Genomic DNA, 19,321 nt, shown 5'->3' with positions numbered 1-19,321 from the left:
CTGTATGTTTAGAAGTGGAGTATGACTGTGTGTCTAGAAGTGGAGTATGACTGTATGTCTAGAAGTGGTTGTGTGCCGTGGTGTGAAGTGGACGGAATTGGTAGTGGCGGAAGTTATTTGTATATCAGTGTTATTGCAAGTTGCTTTATTCTTATTCATTATTTAGTTTCATACTCATCCGTTTGGTTGACAGTGTATTCGTTAAACACCTGTGATGAACCAATTATTAGGGAGCAGACTGACTGACAGGTACTTGAGTTAGCTGATTTGGGAGCTCTTGGGGATGCGTGAGGATTTTGGCCAGTCTATTTAGAAGTCTAGATCACGTTTTTTTAATATTTCAGTTTATTAATTACGCTGCGAGATGTAATTAATTTTTATTTTAAGTTTATATAGTATTGGTTAAATTGTAATAAAATCTTTATTCACTAAATTTTATATAAAGTACTTTGATTTGTTCTACTTTGTTATTCACTAGCTCGGAAAACCGAGATGGTAACAGTCCTATTTATTTGGGAGACCTAGCTAAAGGCTCCTGAATAAATGGGGATGTTACATTTTAATTCGTTAAACATTGCAATTCTAAAACTAAAGATTGATTTTTAGTAAAGGCCACTAAGTGCGGGCAGGGTCGGGTGTCTGATTAAATAGCTTCTCCACAAGTACCCTCACGTATTAGTCAAAATCATTGGTTCTTGGATGTCTGAATCCAAGAGGTTGCGTGAGTTATTCTAACATAGAGTACAAAGGAACGAATTTGAAGAGGTTCAAGTACACTATGTCAATTTTGCTTGTGCGTTATATTGACGAGAGTGCGAAGTAGATTCGAACGGTCTGAACTTTCCAAAAATTTGGTGACGACTTCTCAGAGTTTTAATTTCATTCGATGGTGATTTTTTTTTTTTCGTAAAGGGGAAGCAGAAGAGGGAGAAAAGAGGGTTTAGATAAAATTGATTGAAAAAGCAAGATATTGTATTTACCACATTTAATCTTTATGTAGGCTTGTGTATATGTATCTATTACGTTATGAAATTATACAATGAATTCTGTAGGAAAAATGAACTTCTCTTATCGAAAATAACCTTAATCGAGACCTCGTGTAGAACAATGTTCTAAATCAGTTAGACCCCCACACTAGTGCTCCTTAGTTTTTTGTGGTTACTGATTCCAGGTTTAACGTTTCCTTCTGTAGAATGAAGCATTCCAAAGATGGAAGTGGAAACTGTTCTCAAATGGACAGAATATAGAAGTAATAGATTTTTTTGTTTGTGTAATTTTCTAATAATGTAAATTATAAAAGACGGGGATTTTATAGGGAAAAAAAAGGTTCCAACAGTCACATAGAGATACCAGATTATTAAATCTGATAGTCAATTGCAATAAATCGGATAATATATGTAGTTTTTATTGTGTGTTAAATTTTCAATGACTAGAAAATAATTCGATATAAAAAGTTCGGATCAGCAGCAAAAAGTGGCCCACCCCACCGCGTAGGAAGACTATGACATGCCATCTATAGTCTAGTTAACACTATTTAACACATTTATATATATAACGTGGTAAGTCCCCACTATTCTACTAATTTGGGACAATATTATCACACTTAAGTTTTGAAGCAACATTCAACTCTAACAAAATATCTCATTAATTCTTGTTGTGATTCTCCCAAAGTTATGTAATTTTGCCATATAAGAAAATAATATAGGGAGATATAAGCGTGGATAGAGACATTACATAGTATATAGTATTAAACAAGAGTATGAATTTGAAAACGAGCCAAAATGTAATGGTTATACAAATGTCAATTCGGGTTGTTAATGAAATGACGAAGAACAAAGAACGTTGTAGTCGTGTGATGTGGAGGTTGTGGAGTGAAAAATCAATATTTTGATCAACAACCAAGGGTGTTGGGTTGTTGGTAAATAGGACAACGGCCAAGGATAGTATGACTTGTAGAAATCAAATCATCAAATATTCAAATATTAGGATATAAACAAGGGAAATCCACATGTTTTATTAAAAATGAAAGTAATCAAGCACTTGAGAACAAAAGTAGTAGTAGGTGGACCCATAGACTAACAGAGAGTCGTGCATGGGGTACATAATAATAATAATAATCAACGTAGACTAGTAAAGTAAATAAAGTCGGCTTGTTGCTGCCTAAATATAATCATCATCAGACTTGGTCAAAAGGAGGATACAGTATCCAGCATCAAAGAAATGGAGATCAAACTTGAAGCACCAGCAGCAGTAGCAACTGCTTCAACTCCTCCACATCATCTTGATTTGTTCTTCTACAGCACCCCGTCGAGCCCGCGGTTATCGTCTTTTGACAATTATCATGATGACCACATTTCTTTGTTGTCCCATGGACATGAGAGTGAGTCTTTTTCGTCGGTGCCAGTGATTACGAGTAATTCAGCTGACTCCGAGTTTGAGTTCAGTGGGCAGCTCTATGGGATGGTCCCGCCTTCACTTTCTTCTGCTGATCAACTCTTTGATGGCGGTGTAATTCGGCCGTTGAAGCCGCCTCCAGGGCTCGTAAACGTACATGCTGACTCTCCAAGATCACCTAAATCTCCTATTGTGTCCAAGTTCAAGAGTGCCTTGTCTATGTCCCCTAGACAAATGGACGACCCGTTTGAGGCTGCGCTTCGCATATCCGCTAATCACGCTCCTGTTCGAGGTAGAGATCCGGTTCTCCGTGGAAATAGTCATAGTCGAAAAGCCTTAAGTCGGTCCCTGTCTCCTCTCCGGGTTTCTGAATTTGCTCTGCTTCAACAACAGCAAGAGGAAGAACAGAATTCCAAGGATAGTAAGAGTTCCAAGAAATGGAGGCTTAAAGACTTGTTTCGAAGTGCTTCAGAAGGCAGACCGGGTGGAAAGAAGTATTCTTTCCTTTCTAGGAGGAATTCCATGGACAACGACAAGGACGGTAGCAGCAAGGGTGGTTCAAGCTTCAGATCAACGATAAGTGGGGGCTCCGTGTCAAATCGAAGAGGACAGTCGAATATATCAGCTCAGGAAACACACTACACAGGTAGGAGATCGGTCCCAGAGTTGAAGAAGAAGACAAGCTTGCCTTACAGGCATAATCTTTTGGGCTGTTTGGGTTTCAGTCCCATCCTTCAAGACCTCTCTACCGCTTTCGCCTCCTGATTACCATTTTCTGTTTTCTTCGTCCCATACCTTATACCGTGTTCTTCTATTTATTCTTAGCTTCGTAATTCAGGGATCTGCTCTTGTACTTATGCTCGTCAATAGTTACCAGACAGTGTTGTATTTTTGATTTAGAAGCAGTCTGCTTTCGAATTTTTTGGTTGCATCCAATTTCAAGTTTTTGAAACGATCTGTTTTATGTTCAAAATTGTTCATACGGAAATTTTTAAAGCCGGTATTGAGCACCTCCAGATTTCAGTGCATCACTCAACCGACCAGGTCCCTGAATGATTCCAGTTCAATATCTCAACAGCTGAAAAGCATTCCGAATGAAAGTAAAAAGAAAAGGGATACTGTTATCAAAAGGTAGCTGGTAGCAGAGGTTACGAGTCTAAGCCCTCAAAAAGACCTTCGCCTTTCGTAGCAGAGGTCTTTAAAATAGGCCATTGCAAGTTTTCAATCTTGTGCAGCATTGCCAAGTTCACCAGGGAGACCCACATGTGATATATCTCTTCCAAAGGATATAACTAATCTCTACTGGAACCGAGTCAGACTCTCAATGAGGGCACGCTAAACACCCCAAGTCCTGCATGGTATGATAAAAGAGTCAGACAAGATATCCCCTTAAACTAGCTAACTGTACTGGTCCAGAATCGCAATTAGCATTACAATGAAACTCTATAGTTGTATCAGCTACTTTTGGTAGCCCTTTACAAAGCGAAAAAATATCAGCATAGTGACCGCAAATTCTTTATGCAACGGTCGATATGCACCATAATCAATCGATATTATAAATTTGGACTATGGTGTTACCAAAATTAAATGCCTGATAAGCGTGTATTTGGTTCATAAAACATGATTACGATTTGGGAATGTTTCTAAATGATGTTCATAATATTATAATGGCTTGTGTGTGAGGAGTACCGACCTCCGGAGGACGGTAGAATTACTCCCTTTAATTGGCCAAACTACCATATTGAAAACAGAAAAAGTTGAGGGGCAATCGCCAAATTGGTGGAAGAACTATCATTTATGACAAATTGGGGAAAAGGTGATGAATGGTGACAAATTGGTACAAAAGGTTGAAAGATAATGACAAATTAGATAAAGAGGTTCCACTTTATGTAATTTTTAAATACTTTTAACTTAATTTGACAAATTTACACTTCCTCAAATAGACCCTCATCCCCTTTTCAAAAAAAAAAATAGACCCTCATCCCAACGAACAAAAGTTTAGGTCGAGTGATAAGAGCCCTCTTATTGCATTGGATGTTCGATTTTTACCGACAACATAAATACGCTCATTCGGATAAACAAAAAATAAAAAGGAAAAAAATTTAGTTTGTTGTGTAACTTCTAATATTTGTTTTCTAACTAGTATGGACCACGTGTAATGTATGCACGGTATCTATAGAATCTTTATTCTTCATGTTTCTAGCTACTCATTGTGTATTTTGATTTGAGAAATAAAAATTTAAATCGTAAGAAGTAATGAAATGAGTATTTTTCTGAAAGTTTTTTTTTTGTTTTTTTACCAAGAAATTAATAATGTTAATTTAAAAATATTTACTAATAACATATTTTTTAGCCGTAACTTTTTATCATAAAAAGTCAATTAATGTTTAACTAATATTACTAATAACATATTTTTTAGCATCAACTTTTTAACCTAAAAAGTCAATGAAATTTTATCACAAAGTTCTTTAAAAAAGCGGAATTTTTTTATCATAGAAAGATCGGAGATAAATTTGGGCATAATGTGAAATATTGAATGTTATAAATATTTAAATACAAAAGATTATATCCATTTATAACCTATCATGTCCATACCTATAGTATATGCTAAAAATACCAAGCACTATTTTACGAAATGTGTTTTAGGCGGGAAAAGTTGGAGTTTCGCCTATTCATTTATTAAATAGAGGATTATCTGTGTTGAAAAAATGTTAAACATGTAACAAAAGGTTGAAAGATAGTAATTGATTGAAGCATTGGGTTTATGTGAAAACCACTAACTCGATGAAACCTTGGAAACTCTATCTCGTCAAAATTTATTTCTAAAAATAACGACATATTTAACTTTGGGGACTAAACATTCGAAAGTATACCGCGCATACATTACACAGAATCTAAACTAATAATTTATTATACGGAAATTCACGTGGTATTCTTTAACTTTGCATTTTGCATGTGGTACCCAACTTTTAAAATTTGTGCACGCGCTATCCTTGAGGTTTGATTTTCAAGGACAAGGTGCTCTTTTTATCGTTTTTCAAATTTTCAAGTGAACATAAAACGTAGACCAGAAATCAGATTTGGTAATTTTTTATTTTTTTTCAAATTGATCTATAATTTGATAAAATGAAAATGATCATTCGGAAATTTAAGATCAAAATTGTGGTTGATTTGAGATTATCGTAAAAAAACATAAATCCTAAAAATGTTAGTCGACAATTTTTTTTTTCCCCAAATCATAGATTATATATGAGGAGATAATCATTTTAGGAAAAATATTTGGGCCGATTCTGTATTGCGGTCTAGGAGTTATGATCAATTGATAATTTTTATAGCGACAAAAAAGGAATGTTCATGAAAATTAGACATAGAGGGTACCATGTACACAAACATAAAATATTGGGTAACATATGAAAAGTAGTAATGTTCAGGGTTACCATGCGAATTTTCCGTTTATCAGAAGACTACTGTTTACTTCACTGCATAAAAAAATGGGATCCTTTCTATATTTTTCGCAAGTTTTCTTCTGATTTTTATAATACTTTTAATCAATATATACATATTTTTACAATATTAATACCTATTTTATCACTCATTTTTATAGTAAAATGTTAAGTCGTGGAAGGAGCCACGACCCACGAGCATCCTAAAATCGTTTCCGAATACGCTGCCAATCAGAATGTGGCTTAGAATACATTGCCAAATCACAATATGGCTCCTTTTTACGGTTTAACATAACTAGCCACGAGCATCCTTAATAGTTTCCGAAACTCAACTGTACACATGAACATCAAGTCTAAATGTATCCATCTATAGACGGCAATAGCTGATAGCGGATTGGCGATAAACCACACCTTCGGAAGAGAGTTTGTAACCTTTGTTAGCTTTAGCTCATAAGTAAAATGACTAATAAAGTTTCATCACTAGTGACTAAAGACCTTTTGGTCTACAATACTTCTTCCTAAACTTCACCAAAAACTGTGGTGATCAGCTCTACTTACAAGTTACAACCCATTCATGATTCATCTCTTAACTAAACTTGACCAGGACCCTAATTTTAATCTTATTAAAACTCCACACATTATTTTCTAGGAAGGAGAAAGCTCGTCTGTCAGGGATTTCTTTACAATGCAGACTGGAAAATCATCTCGGCCAGCTCCTGCCATTTATAGAGGGGATGAATGAGATCCTAATTAATGAAACACGACTAATAAAGCAAATTGTATCAATGATTTGAACATTGTACCTGTTTGCCAGACGGGACTTTAGGTTCTCCCCATTCGATAGCCTTCTTCTCGAGATACTCAAAATCAGCCTTGCCGGCCTGAAGAAATAACCAACAGCAGATGTCAAGTTCTGACCAAAGCAATTCTCAAACTGAGGATTGCTATCTAACTTCTCCTTCCCACCTTCTCCTCCACCACCTCCCTTTACTCTCTTACAATCGGTTAAATATATATTGTGTGGGGTCGGATGGAAAGTGGATGAGGCAAAATATATTATATTTTAACCGTTTGTGAGAGGAGAAGGTAGAAAGCAATTCTCAAACTGTTAAGCTATTAATTTACAGAAGTTGCTGTGCATAGAATAATTATTACAAGGAATGCCAAAAAATAATTAATTTTCAGAGTCCTGGGGTCTCATGCCCTTACTGATCCGCCAATGTATACAAGAGATTTGCTATCTACCTTCTCCTCTCATAAACGGTTTGTAAGAGTAAAGGGAGGTGGAAGAGAAGGTGGGAGGGAGAAGGTAGAAAGTAATCCTCCAAGAGTTTTATGAAACAATTTTTGTGGTCCACTGTTGACAACAAGATGTGATTAAGCAAAAGTAAAGAGGAATATGTTGTAGAAGGTTACCTCTATCATAGCGCCAACCTCTGAGTCAAAGCTTTGATATCTCTTCTTCACAAGCTCAGAAAGTGATCCCTCCTTCAACACAAAGATTTCTTCAGGCAAATACGATAAAAGGAAAAGAAAACGGAATTCTATTATCTGAAACCATGAAGGGTTCACCTCAATTAGCTTGGCAGCATTTCGAAGACCACGAGCCATTGTATCCATTCCACTTATATGAGCAATGAACAAATCCTCAACGTCTGTGCTCTCTCTTCGTCTGAAATACACAGCATTTAATCATGTATTGTCAAAATACCCTTAAGCCTGGAGTTTACAACAAGGTCAACAACAGCAACATCTTAGTCTACTAACATGGATAGTTGTTCAAAAATCTCAGAGTGAAGTGGGAATAGAAGAAAGGTTAGATAATCGAAAATAAAAAAGACCAGCGGAGTGCGAATAGAAGAAAAGAAAAAGACAAAATAAAGTGGAGAGCCTTTGAAATACAGAAATAGAATTAAAGCCTATACACCATTCATTGTAGATGTTTGGTCCCGGTACGTTTAATTCCCTACGAGTAGGATATTGAACAATGAGACATATTGACTCAAATGGAGGGAGCTATAAGAAGAGACTTACAATTTTGCATCAAAGTTGAATCCTCCAGGTGCCAACCCGCCCTGCAAGAGAAGTAAAACCAATTATAATACCAACAATAATCCTACAAACAATGCCTATGCTAGAACTAGTGTCCTTACAAAACTCGAGTGTTCACACTCACATTTTTAACCACAGTGAGCATCACGAGAGTTGCTTCTGCAACATCAGTCATAAATTGATCTGTGTCCCACCCTGTTGCAAACCAAAACATTAGAAAAGAAATGTATATTTTAAAACTAGGGGCAGTTAAAATATATTTTCACCACACAGTACCAGTTTGAGGGTCTCCAGTGTTGGCATCAATGTTTCCAAGCAAGCCATTAATTCTAGCAGTCTCGAGTTCATGGGGACAGCTGCAGAATATCCACGTCATGTTGCATTAAGCAAAGTCACACATACCGTGATGCTCTTAAACAAAACATGGGTTCCTTCAATAGTTTTCAGACTTTAAACATAACATACCTATGACCAGCCAGTGTGGCATGATTGCATTCGATGTTTAGCTTGAATTCATCTGAAAATATATCCTTTATCAGTAGAGGAATCAATGCCAGGATTATATTTATTGCCAATTAGATACAATACCTCTCACCCATAGCAAAAGATATTGCAGATCAATTAATCTTTTTAGGCAAGGATCCAATGCTACCTCCATTTTCTAAATTTCTTTTTCAGAAATCTATTACAGCATGTTTATTTGTAGTAAACGAGGACAAAACAAAGTTTTCGCCACAATGGTGGACCTAAAAATTTGTTGAGGTCCTGTTGAGCATTTTAAGTTAATTCTATACCAAAATATTGATGTTTACTTTTTATGAAACCAAAAATGAGCAAAATATCCCTAGATCTGCCAATGGTTTTGGAAGGTAAGAAATAAGAGGAGCGGAAAAAGAACACTGAGAGTCCTGCTTTAGCATTAACAAACAAGGTAGATACGGCTCAAAAATAAGTTAAATAATAACTCAACACACCTGAAGAATTGAATATATTAAGCCTAACATTTAGGGCAATGTCTAGACTTTAAGAAGGAATGTCGTAATTACCTAGTAGGCCATATTTACGCAAGAAATTAGCTGCTGTTGCTGCGTCCCAATCATACCTACCATCAATTGCTTTAGTTAGGATCTAGAAAATCAAAGAATAAATGACGATCTAGGCAAGAAACATACTGGTGCTTTGTAGGTTCCTGGGGCTTTGGTTCAATAAGCAAAGTGCCTGCCACAAGGATGCAATAAACTCAACATTTTAAGAGAAGGGAGAACTGTATGGGTGAATTGCATGTGAGAGATGAAACAAACAGCATATTACCATTAAATCCTATCTTTTTCTTGTAATCAACAGCAGCCTGAAGAAAGCTTGCCTGACACGTAACCGTACATTGAATAAAGTCTGATAAATTTATTTACAGACAGCCAATTACGAAAGATTAAGGACAACTGACGTGCTATCTCATACCATGTGATCCAGTTCTCTTCCCATGTCTGTATTAATAAGGGTCTGATAACCCTCACGGCCACCCCAGAAAACATAGTTTTCTCCACCTAGATGATGAGTCACCTGTATATGTGATGTAAGCGTTAACAAAAGTGGCATTAGCAAAGTCTCCAATCTAAACCTATCTTTGGACACTATGCCAACATAGAGTAGTTACTGACCTCCATAGCTTTCTTGACTTGTGCAGCAGCATAAGCATATACCCCAACCTCTGTGCTGAAACACCAAGTAACAAGTTCACACAGAGCAGCACAATTTTCTAGAAAACAGCAAAAAACAAGGCATCACAGTGACTCAATGGCTCCCGACTATATCGGAACAAGGGGGGTCAGATCACTCAGACGTACTAGCCTTACTATACAGGTTGTTACCGAATGACTCATACACACTGCTATTTCATGATACAAGAAGTATACGGAATTAAGTTAGTCATTTGCTTCTTTTTTTCCAGCATATTCCAAAGCTGGAAAATAGTGTCTTTGACCTTATTGGAAAATGGCAACAATTTCCTTAACTCTTATATCAAAGCAGAGACGTGATTAGAGAGATTTCTTTCAATACCTTGTAGCTCCACCATGCATGTAACGAGGATGGTGGAACAACTGAGCTGTTCCCCACAAAGGACGAATCTTGCTGCCCTGGTATTCAGATAGAATGATTTAGAGCCCAGAAATCACAAACACCTAGAAGCACATTCTGATCTCTACAACCACTGACGAGGTATATGGAAAATAATTAAGACTCCAATTATATGCATGAAGTCATGAAGACACTTATATCATTGACTTTCCCATAAATCTGATATAACCAAAGCAATACCTTAACAAATAAAGTATTCCCGCTCCCTTGATATTTCAGAAGCATGGATAATACTACCTCTATCCCATTGTCAAATCGGATATAACTAAACCAATACCTTTACAGACATTCTTTATCTGTAAATTGGTTGGTGGGGAAATGGAAGAGTGAAACTATATGCATGGACCCCTGAAGGACAACCTTATGTTTCCCTTGGTGCCTCAAAAGTTCCAATAAGCTACAGAAGCTAAACTGAACCATATTTTCATCAGTTCTTTTTAATTGCTATGATTTTTGGCTGTTAGGCTGTTACTACACCCACTATAAAGAGCAAGAGACCACGGTAAATAAGGTATACCTGGAGTTCCTTGGCTACAGCTATCACTTCATCCAAATTCTTGTTTGTTTCCTGTAATAGTCAAACATCCCGTTATGACGTTGATAAAAAAGGAATACATAGCAAAACCCAGGCATCACCTATACATGGACAGTTAGAAAAAAAGAAGAGCAAAATACACACTAAACGGGGCCAATATCCGGATTTACAGTGCATTATATACTCATTTGAATTTCAAGTCAGATTTATTTGGCACAGAGGTGGACCTGTATATTAAAGTACACTGCTAAACTCACTGTCCCCCGTCTCGGTATAATATGGCGTCTTTAAACTAAAATAATTATGGATTAACAACATTTAGCAATATAAACTTCATTGCCGTAAACTTGTGTTTTCTCGAGACCCTAATAGCCCATATGAGACTAAGCCACAGTTAGCAGGTCTTAGCACCATAACTAGGAGCTTACACAAAAAACTCACCTCTATAGTTTTGCCATCAGGAGCTATATCCCTATCATGAAAGCACCAATAATCAACTCCAAGCTTGTTAATGAGCTCAAAGTTGGCTCTCACTGCAGAGGAAAGAAAGAATGATTGCTCAGACTTAGTTAGACCAAAACATAGGCTCTTAAGCACATATAAAAAAAGACCCAATCTTACTTCTTCTCTTAGCCATGGCCAGTGAATTGGTGCCATCTTCCCACGGCCAAAACTTTGTTGGAGCACCAAATGGGTCAGCTCCAGTTCCACGGAATGTATGCCAAAAGGCTACACTGAATCTAAGCCAATCCTGTACGTTTGATCGATAAAGTGATTGTTAGAACCATATAATACAACAAAAGTAGGTTTTTTTATTAAGAATCTGCAAAATCCAACCTTCATTTTCTTCCCTAGGATCTCCTCTTCGGCATTGTAGTACCTATACGCCAGATAATTCTTGCTTTTTGGTCCCTAATTTCAGCAAAATACAATTGTTATAAGTCGCAACTCCTCACCCGTCGCATCAAGTGCTTTTATAAATGAGGGAAACTCCTATACCATCTTCCTTGTTTTCATTCAAATTTTAGACAAGTAATTGCCTACCTCATAATTAATCTTGGGAATTCCAGGGAAGAATTCCCCCTGCCATTCATCGTCACCACATCCAGTGCCCTCTGCTGGACAAGTTGGCGGACCAACTGCTAACTATACATGTTCAAAAATAGATTATAAAGCTACACTAGTTAGTTTAAGCTAGATGACCATTTCTAAGAAAACAAAGTAGAGTTCCAAGCGAGTTTACCACTTTAGAGGAAACCAGAGTTAAACAACATAGAAGCAAAAGACTTGTCCGGACACGCATTCTGCCCTTAGTTTCACCCACAGTTCTGCACTCAACAAAAATTATACACCATATTAGAAAACAATTACATAAACCCAGATGAAGAATCCTTTTAGAATTAAGAACTCCGTAGACGAGCTTACAGGAAAAGTCAATAGGTACATAATAATATGAAATTGGTTTACACAAAACATCATGATCTTAAAGATAAAGGTACCATATTTAATGTCATTTAGCTAACTTCTATACACTACCGTCTTTCATTAGAGCATCCATATTGAAGAGGATGGATCATCCTCTTAGCACTCTCTTTCATCTAAGAGGATGTCCTCTTCAATGTGGGTATATATTCTTAACATCCTCTTTGAAGAGGAAGAGGAATACTTCCTCTATTTTTAGAGGAAGTACAACCTTGGCTCTTGTACCCACTAGTCATCCCTCATCTACCATGTGTCATGTAATATGTTTCTTTTTTATTTTTTGGTCATAAAAAATTTGAGAGAGGATGAATAAAAGGATCCTCTTTGATGTGGGAAAAAATAGAAAAAATGTTAAGAAGAGGATGAAGATAATGGAAAATGAGGTGTCAAAAAAATAGAAGGAAAGAGAAGAAATAAGAGGAAGATGACATATTCTTCAATGTGTATGCTCTTAGGATATACTCCCTCCCATTCTCCTGGTTGTATACGTTTCATTAAAATACTCCTCACAAAAGAATAAAACTGTTAACAGCTAGTTAAAAGCCAGGTAGTACTAAGTACTCCTACCAAATTAAACACAAACAAGGAGCATACTTGAGCAGATGAGCCACAGCTAAAGCCTAAGTAAAAAGAGGCACATGAAAGTAGACCAAAAATTCAAGAACAATTATTTCATAACACCTATATACTCGTGACAATATATACCATGATCATGAAGTCTGTGATTCCATTAACTAGCAAACGAAAGAGGTAAACTCAGCATATGCCACGAAATGTGACAAAAAAAAAACTTTAATCATATGAATTTCACGAAATAACAACGTACTCCCTCCGTTCCAATCAATCATTTAATCGAAGGTAAACAAATGACCGAGACGGATGACATATAATTGAAACAAAAAGGTAACTTTGTAAAAACTTGAGAAATTTATAAACATGCAGATTCAAATAAAGAGAAAATCATTCGATTGAACAAGAAATCCATCAAATAAAAACATACCCACATCAAAATAATTACAAAAAAAATGAGGAGGGATTAGAGTAGTAGAGGGAGAGAGCTTACATTGGAAAATAAAATAGAAGATGTCGATGAGTAGTAATAATAATGATCAAGGAAGGAGAAAGTGAAACGGAAAACCCACCAAATAAGGAAGAATGTGAGGGTCATACACTACAATTAATTGATGATGGTTTTTTTTAAGGAGAATACAACTGTGATCAAACCAAGTTTGTTTAAATAGATTACAGTAGTCTAATCTTGAACTCTATCCAACTTTCTTTGCAATATCCGCTTTGACGTGGATTTGAATCATTTGATTATGATTGCTACTATATCACATCTTCAATACATCGTGTACATGTCAAAGTTGGCTGGTGTGAGTGGTAAGGACTCTCATCTCTTAAACAAGTAGTCAGGAGTTCGATACCTGACTCTTGCGAATGAAAAAGCCAAACTTGGGAGGGGTCAACCCAAAAAAAAAAAAAATATATCGTGTACATAGCACCCAAAAAAAAAAACATCGTGTACTAATGTTGTATTCCCGTCTTTTTTTATATATATTTTACCGTATGATCAAAGTTGTTACATTACATGTAGATGTGTTGTGTGTATATATATATACAATTGATTAACACTAACTATAGTTATCATATATAAGGTAGTTAGTTATAACTAATTACTAGGGTTAACTAACTATACTAGGTATTCAGCTTGAGTACAACTGGTATTTCAACACCCCTCATCCAAGCTGGATAATATTATCAACACTCCCTTCTCAAACTTGTACTGGGTTAAGAAATTTCATCCCCAACATGTCATATTAGAACTTGTGTGTGCTGGGCACCTAATGGCTTTGTCATAATATCTGCAAGTCGCATATTAGAACTGACATGCTTAGTGATTAAGAATTCTTCTTGCAATTTATATCGAACATAATGACAATCTATGTCAAGATGCTTTGTCCTCTCATGAAACACATGATTTTGAGCTATGTATTGTGTTGTCTTTTTATCACAGTGAATCACTATAGGCTTAGGCATAGCAACATGTAAATCAGAAAGCAATCTCTCTAACCAGGCTATTTCACTTGCAGTATAGGACATCCATCTATACTCTGCCTCAGCTGAGCTCTTGCTCACTATTTTCTGTTTCTTTGTCTTCCAAGATATCAAGGAGTTACCTAAGAAGACACAGTATCCACTTAAGGATCTGTAGTTGAACACACATTATCCCCAATCTGCATCACTAAATGCTTTAAGCTTTAATTCATTGCTTGCTAAGTAAAATAAATCGGCTTTAACTGTGTGTCTCAAGTATCTGACCACATGTATTGCAGCTTGCATACGTGGTTTTCTGGGTTGGGTCAGGAATTGGCCCAATTTCCAACACAGCTTACTCCCGACCCCACCCTCACCACAGTCACCACTACCGTCCACATCATGAATTCGAATGAAGCAGTAGTCATGAGAACACCATCTCCGTCATCTTCGTCCGGTTCTTCGCCCTCGGCCGAAACTCTTGAACTCTTCTGCCATTTTTACGATGATAATGGTGCTGCTGTATCTGCCATCTGGCAGTACTACACCCATTTCGAATTGCACCCGTCGTTTCTTGTCAAATTAATACTTCCCTATTTGCCTGAAACCGAACTCATCCTCGTCCTATCATTGGCTCGTCATGAAATTTGCGGAACACCTCTAGCATCAAATCAAGCTTTTTTAAGAATGGAATTTCAGGTTAGTGAGTTCGCATGATCATTCTGTTTTGTTAATTTGCGTTTTCTATACTGCACGTATTTTTTCAATTAAGGTTGTTTTTTGCAAAATCGGATTTCGGTCCCGACTTTGGCTGATTATTTGGTGAAAAGGCACGTTCAAGGCTTTACTGTTCGCGAATATGACAAAGATATCAGCTTTCACCAGTGGGTTGCTCATGATGAATTGGGTGATAGTATGCCGGGAAGTGGTAAATAAGCCCCAAACGTTTGCCACTACGTGCAAATTAGCCCCATAACTTTTTTCTAGTGCAAATTAACCCCATTAGTTATATCTAATGTGCAATTCAGCCCAATTAGAGATTTCCGAGTAAATTCTAGCCGAAAAACATTGACATGGCACCAGAAAGATGACTAGGATAGACTAAGTTAAATTATATACTATATTAAAACAATAACCGCCTATCTCTTTGATCGACACGTGTCACAGCCCCTACAGATGCCACGTGTCACTCGCAATTTTATTAAAAAAAATTGCAATTGCAATCACGTAAACAATGCTAAAAAAATTGTAACTTGCTGATTTTGAACTTTATTCTTGAGCAAATTAAGGAGTTAATAAATATAGTAAAGATTTTGGTATATTTATTATGGAAATTATAACCAAAGTAAAGGCTTCATAGTTAATAAATATAAAATTTATATCTAAATTTAAATCATATATAGAATCACCTAAAATCACGTTGACTTTTCCAAAAAAAATGTCATTATATGATATTATCCCCATTATCTATCCTAATATAACTCGCTGCATTAGAAGATATTGCCACGTTTTATGGAGTATTTTATGGGGTAGAAGATTCTTTTATTTTTATACTAATATACTAATTTGCTTAATTGGCAATATTTTTGGCAAATAAATTTCAAACCAAAATATGAATCAGTTAAATGTCATATAAAATTACGCATTAAATGTCTTCCGATCCGGACATCTATTGCTAATTCTATGCACCTTTTCATTTTATGCATATGAGATTTTCCATTCATTTTCCTATTCTATGATTTGTAATTATTTTTAGTTTCTTTCTCAATCACATCTCTTTTTGTTAAATATTTGTTTATTTTAATTGCTTATGAGAAAGACTATATTTTTGATTACTTGGAGTAATATTTTTTTGAACTTTTTACTTCTACAGATCGTAGATGTAGATTGGAGGGAGAATGCATGAGATTTTCAAAGGTATGATACAATTAAATTCAGATATTAATGTTCATATATTTTAATACAGCCAAACAAAGAAGAAAGTGCATTTTTTAGGTTCATATATTAATGTTCATATATTTTAATACAACCAAACAAAGAGTTTCAATACAAAGAGTTCAAATTCAGATGGTGCTACAAGAGTTTCAGATGGTGTAGAACTACTTTATTAGTCGTCACATTAGCCATGTCACGTTCGGGATATATCTCCTTAAGCTCGTACCTAGCCATGACCGCAATACTTAGCTATGTTAAGGGTACAAAGTATAAAAAAAAGCTTTAAATACTCATTTGCTAACAGCAAGACATATATTTAAAGGGCATTGTGCGCGGCTACAAGAGTTTATATATTGAATTTTTTTTTTGTTTCTTTAGGTTCTGCTGTGAAAGGCATAGAGTATGTTAAGATGAGAAGAAGAAAAGCTCATTTTTCATTTGTCTCGATTTATTTTTGACGTTTTTTTCCTTAATTAGGACTTAAAGACTAAAGAACAAAGAGAGTGTATCCTTAGAAGTTAGAAAATGAGGAAAAGCGAAAAGCAAATATAGTCATATAAACAAATAGAACTTAGTTAAAAAATTAGTAGAAAACTTGATTGGTGCTTAATTGCACATTTTTGAAAATTTAAGGGTTTGATTTGCACATAATACATTAGTTATGGGTAGTTTGTTACATCCCCGATTAATGGAGTGAACGAAACTTTGGACAGCTTGCAACTATATCTAGCGTTCAATTATATAATTGAGGTTGTATTTTGATGAATCATTATGTAAATTAGTGTGTATGTAGTATTTACCCCTTCGCCTCAGTCATTTGTTTACCTTTGATTAAAATACTCCTCACAAAGAATAAAAAAGTACACAAATGAATGAGACCGAAAGGGAGTACTCTCTATCATATATCACGCATTATAACTTCTTAACTCCTACATAGTGTTTCATTAATACTGCCCTTATACACTGGCTCACTGATTGATCGAAAGTAATAGTTGTGGACGTAAATAACTTTGTCGAATACGAACTTAAAAAGTGATCGCAACTCCATTCTAATTTCTGAAACTTCGAGTAAAATATAATGTTGCAAAAACGTTTCCGATATATCAAAATATATAAATAGATAATGTTTATTTAGCCGGTACAGACATGAAAAGGTATTACACTTCCAATGCCATAACTATCATAATATACGAGACTTTTTTTTTTACAAATATTTAATTTTATAAAATAAGAACATGTGAAAATAACCGTTTATTCTAACTAGTTGACCTACATTACATTATAAATGCATAGTTGTCTTTTTTAAGATGAGGTTAAATAAAATACCCTACCTTTTTATTAATCTCAAAATATTATGTTTTTGTCGTTTATATTTTATTTGATTTGTTTTAAGTTTAAAACGGATATATAGCCTTAAAATAAGAATTTGTGATAAAAGCGACACGGTATGGTCATATGAATGGTGACGGAACTCTAAAGATTCTCATTGTGTCTATTTCTCCAGCCGTTATCAAGCACATAGTGTACGTTCAAGAGATATACAAGGAAAAAGAAGACCATAAGAACTTATTTATGGTCAATTTTTTTAAGGTTGATTACCAAAAATTGAATGTAATCTTTAATTTGGATTGGAGTGAGTAATAGTTATTACTTCGTATGTGATTTTAGACAACATGGTTACACGAGTATGATATAAAAAACTACTTAGTGCGTTCAAGCTAACGAAATCCAATAAGATAAGAGTCAACACAAAATCAAAATTCAAAGTTAGCTAGAAATGTAAATATTTTGATCATTTTAAAATCAAATTAATCAAATATAAAAATTAATTTTTTACAACTTTGCGTCCTTATATAACAATATAAAAATAAAAAAAAAAAAATTTTAATAATTTTGACACTTTTTAGACCATTTATTATCAATGTAAGAGTTATTCATGAATTTTATACGATTTTATTTTGTTTATGTTATAGAAGGATTTAAATTGTTCTCAAATGAATAATTAATTGTACAGTAATTAACACGGCTATTTAAAAAAAAAATTGTTACAAGTTGTATAAAATCACTATAAAATAATTTTTTGTGATAATTTAAAGTAAAAATAAGAAAGGAGTATAATTTTACTCTTAGTTAAATTTATGAGCCTTACTTGCTACAATTAAAACTTACGAAGCTTAATTTCGCCATATTAAACCTGAAACCATCAGCTCATTTGATCGCCACGTGTCAACAGCTATTCATACGCCACGTGTAATTTGCTTGATTTATAAAACGTAAATTAAAAAAAAAAAAAAAAAAAGAGTCAACCGTGTTAAATATTTTTTTAGACGGAATACCTAAAATATATTTAGGTTGGTTTTGTAATAACTTTTATAATACATTTTAGGAAATAGTTTTATTTTCCTAAATTAGCGTCAATCACAATAATTTAAAATGTGCATTAAAATATCAAGTTAATATCCAACCATATTAAAAACAAAACGATTTCCTAAACATCGTCCCCTTAAAATCCGGGATCTATCAATTGGTGTTTAGACCATATGCAACTTAAACAGAAATATTTTATACATAATATATGATTGTTTATCCATTTATACAAATTGATTAAGTCAATTCAAAAGATTCATTTTTAGAAAACGCACCAAATTAACCATATAATATGGAATCTCAACTTTAGAAACAACAATAATAATATTATTAATACAAAAAAAATAAAAAATAAGAGTTGTTCATGTTTCAAATTTAAAAATTTTCCTAAAACAAAAGAAGGTTACCTCTTTTTCCATCTACTATGATAATTTAGTACTAGCTTTCCTAAATATCGCATATGTTTCCTAACTCAAATACTAACAATCTTCCTAAACCTTTGTGTAAAGATTATCATATTAATTTGGATTATGATTTTCCTTATATTTCGTACGATATGCATCGGCGTAATTCTGTTTTGTACGATGATCAGACAAGCTTATTATTACTCCCTAAATATTATGCTTTTGTCCTATGTATTTTATTTGATCCGTTTTAAGTTTAAGACAGTTATTAGAATTTAGAACATTAACATTGATATGCCAACGGGGTAGGAAAACCATTTTATACATCTTCACTTAAATACGTATGAGATCGTAATACGTCAACGGGGTAGTAAAATAACATGTGTCGCATTACAATATAGTTCCCGTTTGTGTAATAACAATTGGGTAAATAAAATATGAAATTTCATACTCCCTTGAGTCCTTTCGTCTTGATCATTTGTTTGTCTTTGGTTTGGACACAAATGTCAAGAAAAGAGGAGGGAGTTAATTATTAA

General features: G+C 34.7%; 2 protein-coding genes across 4 annotated transcripts; one reads left to right on the top strand and one right to left on the bottom strand.

Annotated features, from left to right (window-relative positions):
• The first annotated feature begins 2,220 nt into the window (after window positions 1–2,220).
• LOC141590442 (uncharacterized) lies at window positions 2,221–3,159 on the top strand. Its single transcript, XM_074411034.1, has one exon. The coding sequence runs from the start codon at window positions 2,221–2,223 to the stop codon at window positions 3,157–3,159; it is 939 nt and encodes a 312-aa protein (XP_074267135.1).
• A 3,025-nt stretch (window positions 3,160–6,184) lies between these two features.
• LOC141592442 (xylose isomerase) lies at window positions 6,185–13,291 on the bottom strand. Of its 3 annotated transcripts, none has more exons than XM_074413115.1 (21): window positions 13,106–13,291; window positions 11,804–11,888; window positions 11,605–11,706; window positions 11,398–11,472; window positions 11,182–11,311; window positions 11,002–11,093; window positions 10,543–10,593; window positions 9,948–10,024; window positions 9,548–9,602; window positions 9,348–9,449; window positions 9,201–9,252; window positions 9,062–9,107; window positions 8,936–8,991; window positions 8,355–8,406; window positions 8,166–8,245; window positions 8,014–8,084; window positions 7,872–7,912; window positions 7,410–7,509; window positions 7,254–7,325; window positions 6,641–6,718; window positions 6,185–6,553 (listed from the first exon to the last, which is right to left on the bottom strand). In XM_074413115.1, the coding sequence occupies exons 2-21, from the start codon at window positions 11,861–11,863 to the stop codon at window positions 6,518–6,520; spliced, it is 1,428 nt and encodes a 475-aa protein (XP_074269216.1). In that variant the 5' UTR covers window positions 11,864–11,888; window positions 13,106–13,291; the 3' UTR covers window positions 6,185–6,517. The 3 variants fall into 3 exon arrangements, with proteins under 3 accessions (XP_074269216.1, XP_074269219.1, XP_074269218.1); XM_074413118.1 differs by having other exon boundaries at window positions 11,804–12,099; window positions 12,492–13,252; XM_074413117.1 differs by lacking the exon at window positions 13,106–13,291 and adding an exon at window positions 13,043–13,098.
• Between the last annotated feature and the right edge of the window lie 6,030 nt (window positions 13,292–19,321).

This window comes from Silene latifolia, chromosome 7 (genome assembly GCF_048544455.1).
Source record: "Silene latifolia isolate original U9 population chromosome 7, ASM4854445v1, whole genome shotgun sequence".
In the NCBI taxonomy this organism is placed as follows: Eukaryota; Viridiplantae; Streptophyta; class Magnoliopsida; order Caryophyllales; family Caryophyllaceae; genus Silene; species Silene latifolia.
The sequence above is the reverse complement of the archived record's forward strand: the minus strand, read 5'-3'. Positions and strand labels throughout refer to the sequence as shown.

Bases quoted from the DNA above. Each gene is read 5' to 3' on its own strand.
- LOC141590442 (XM_074411034.1), top strand. From the start codon at position 2,221: ATGGAGATCAAACTTGAAGCACCAGCAGCAGTAGCAACTGCTTCAACT.
- LOC141592442 (XM_074413115.1), bottom strand. From the start codon at position 11,863: ATGCGTGTCCGGACAAGTCTTTTGCTTCTATGTTGTTTAACTCTGGTT. The intron at 9,450-9,547 runs GTCAGTAACTAC...TCACATATACAG, and splicing joins AAGTCAAGAAAGCTATGGAG to GTGACTCATCATCTAGGTGG. The intron at 9,253-9,347 runs GTATGAGATAGC...GTTACGTGTCAG, and splicing joins GAAGAGAACTGGATCACATG to GCAAGCTTTCTTCAGGCTGC.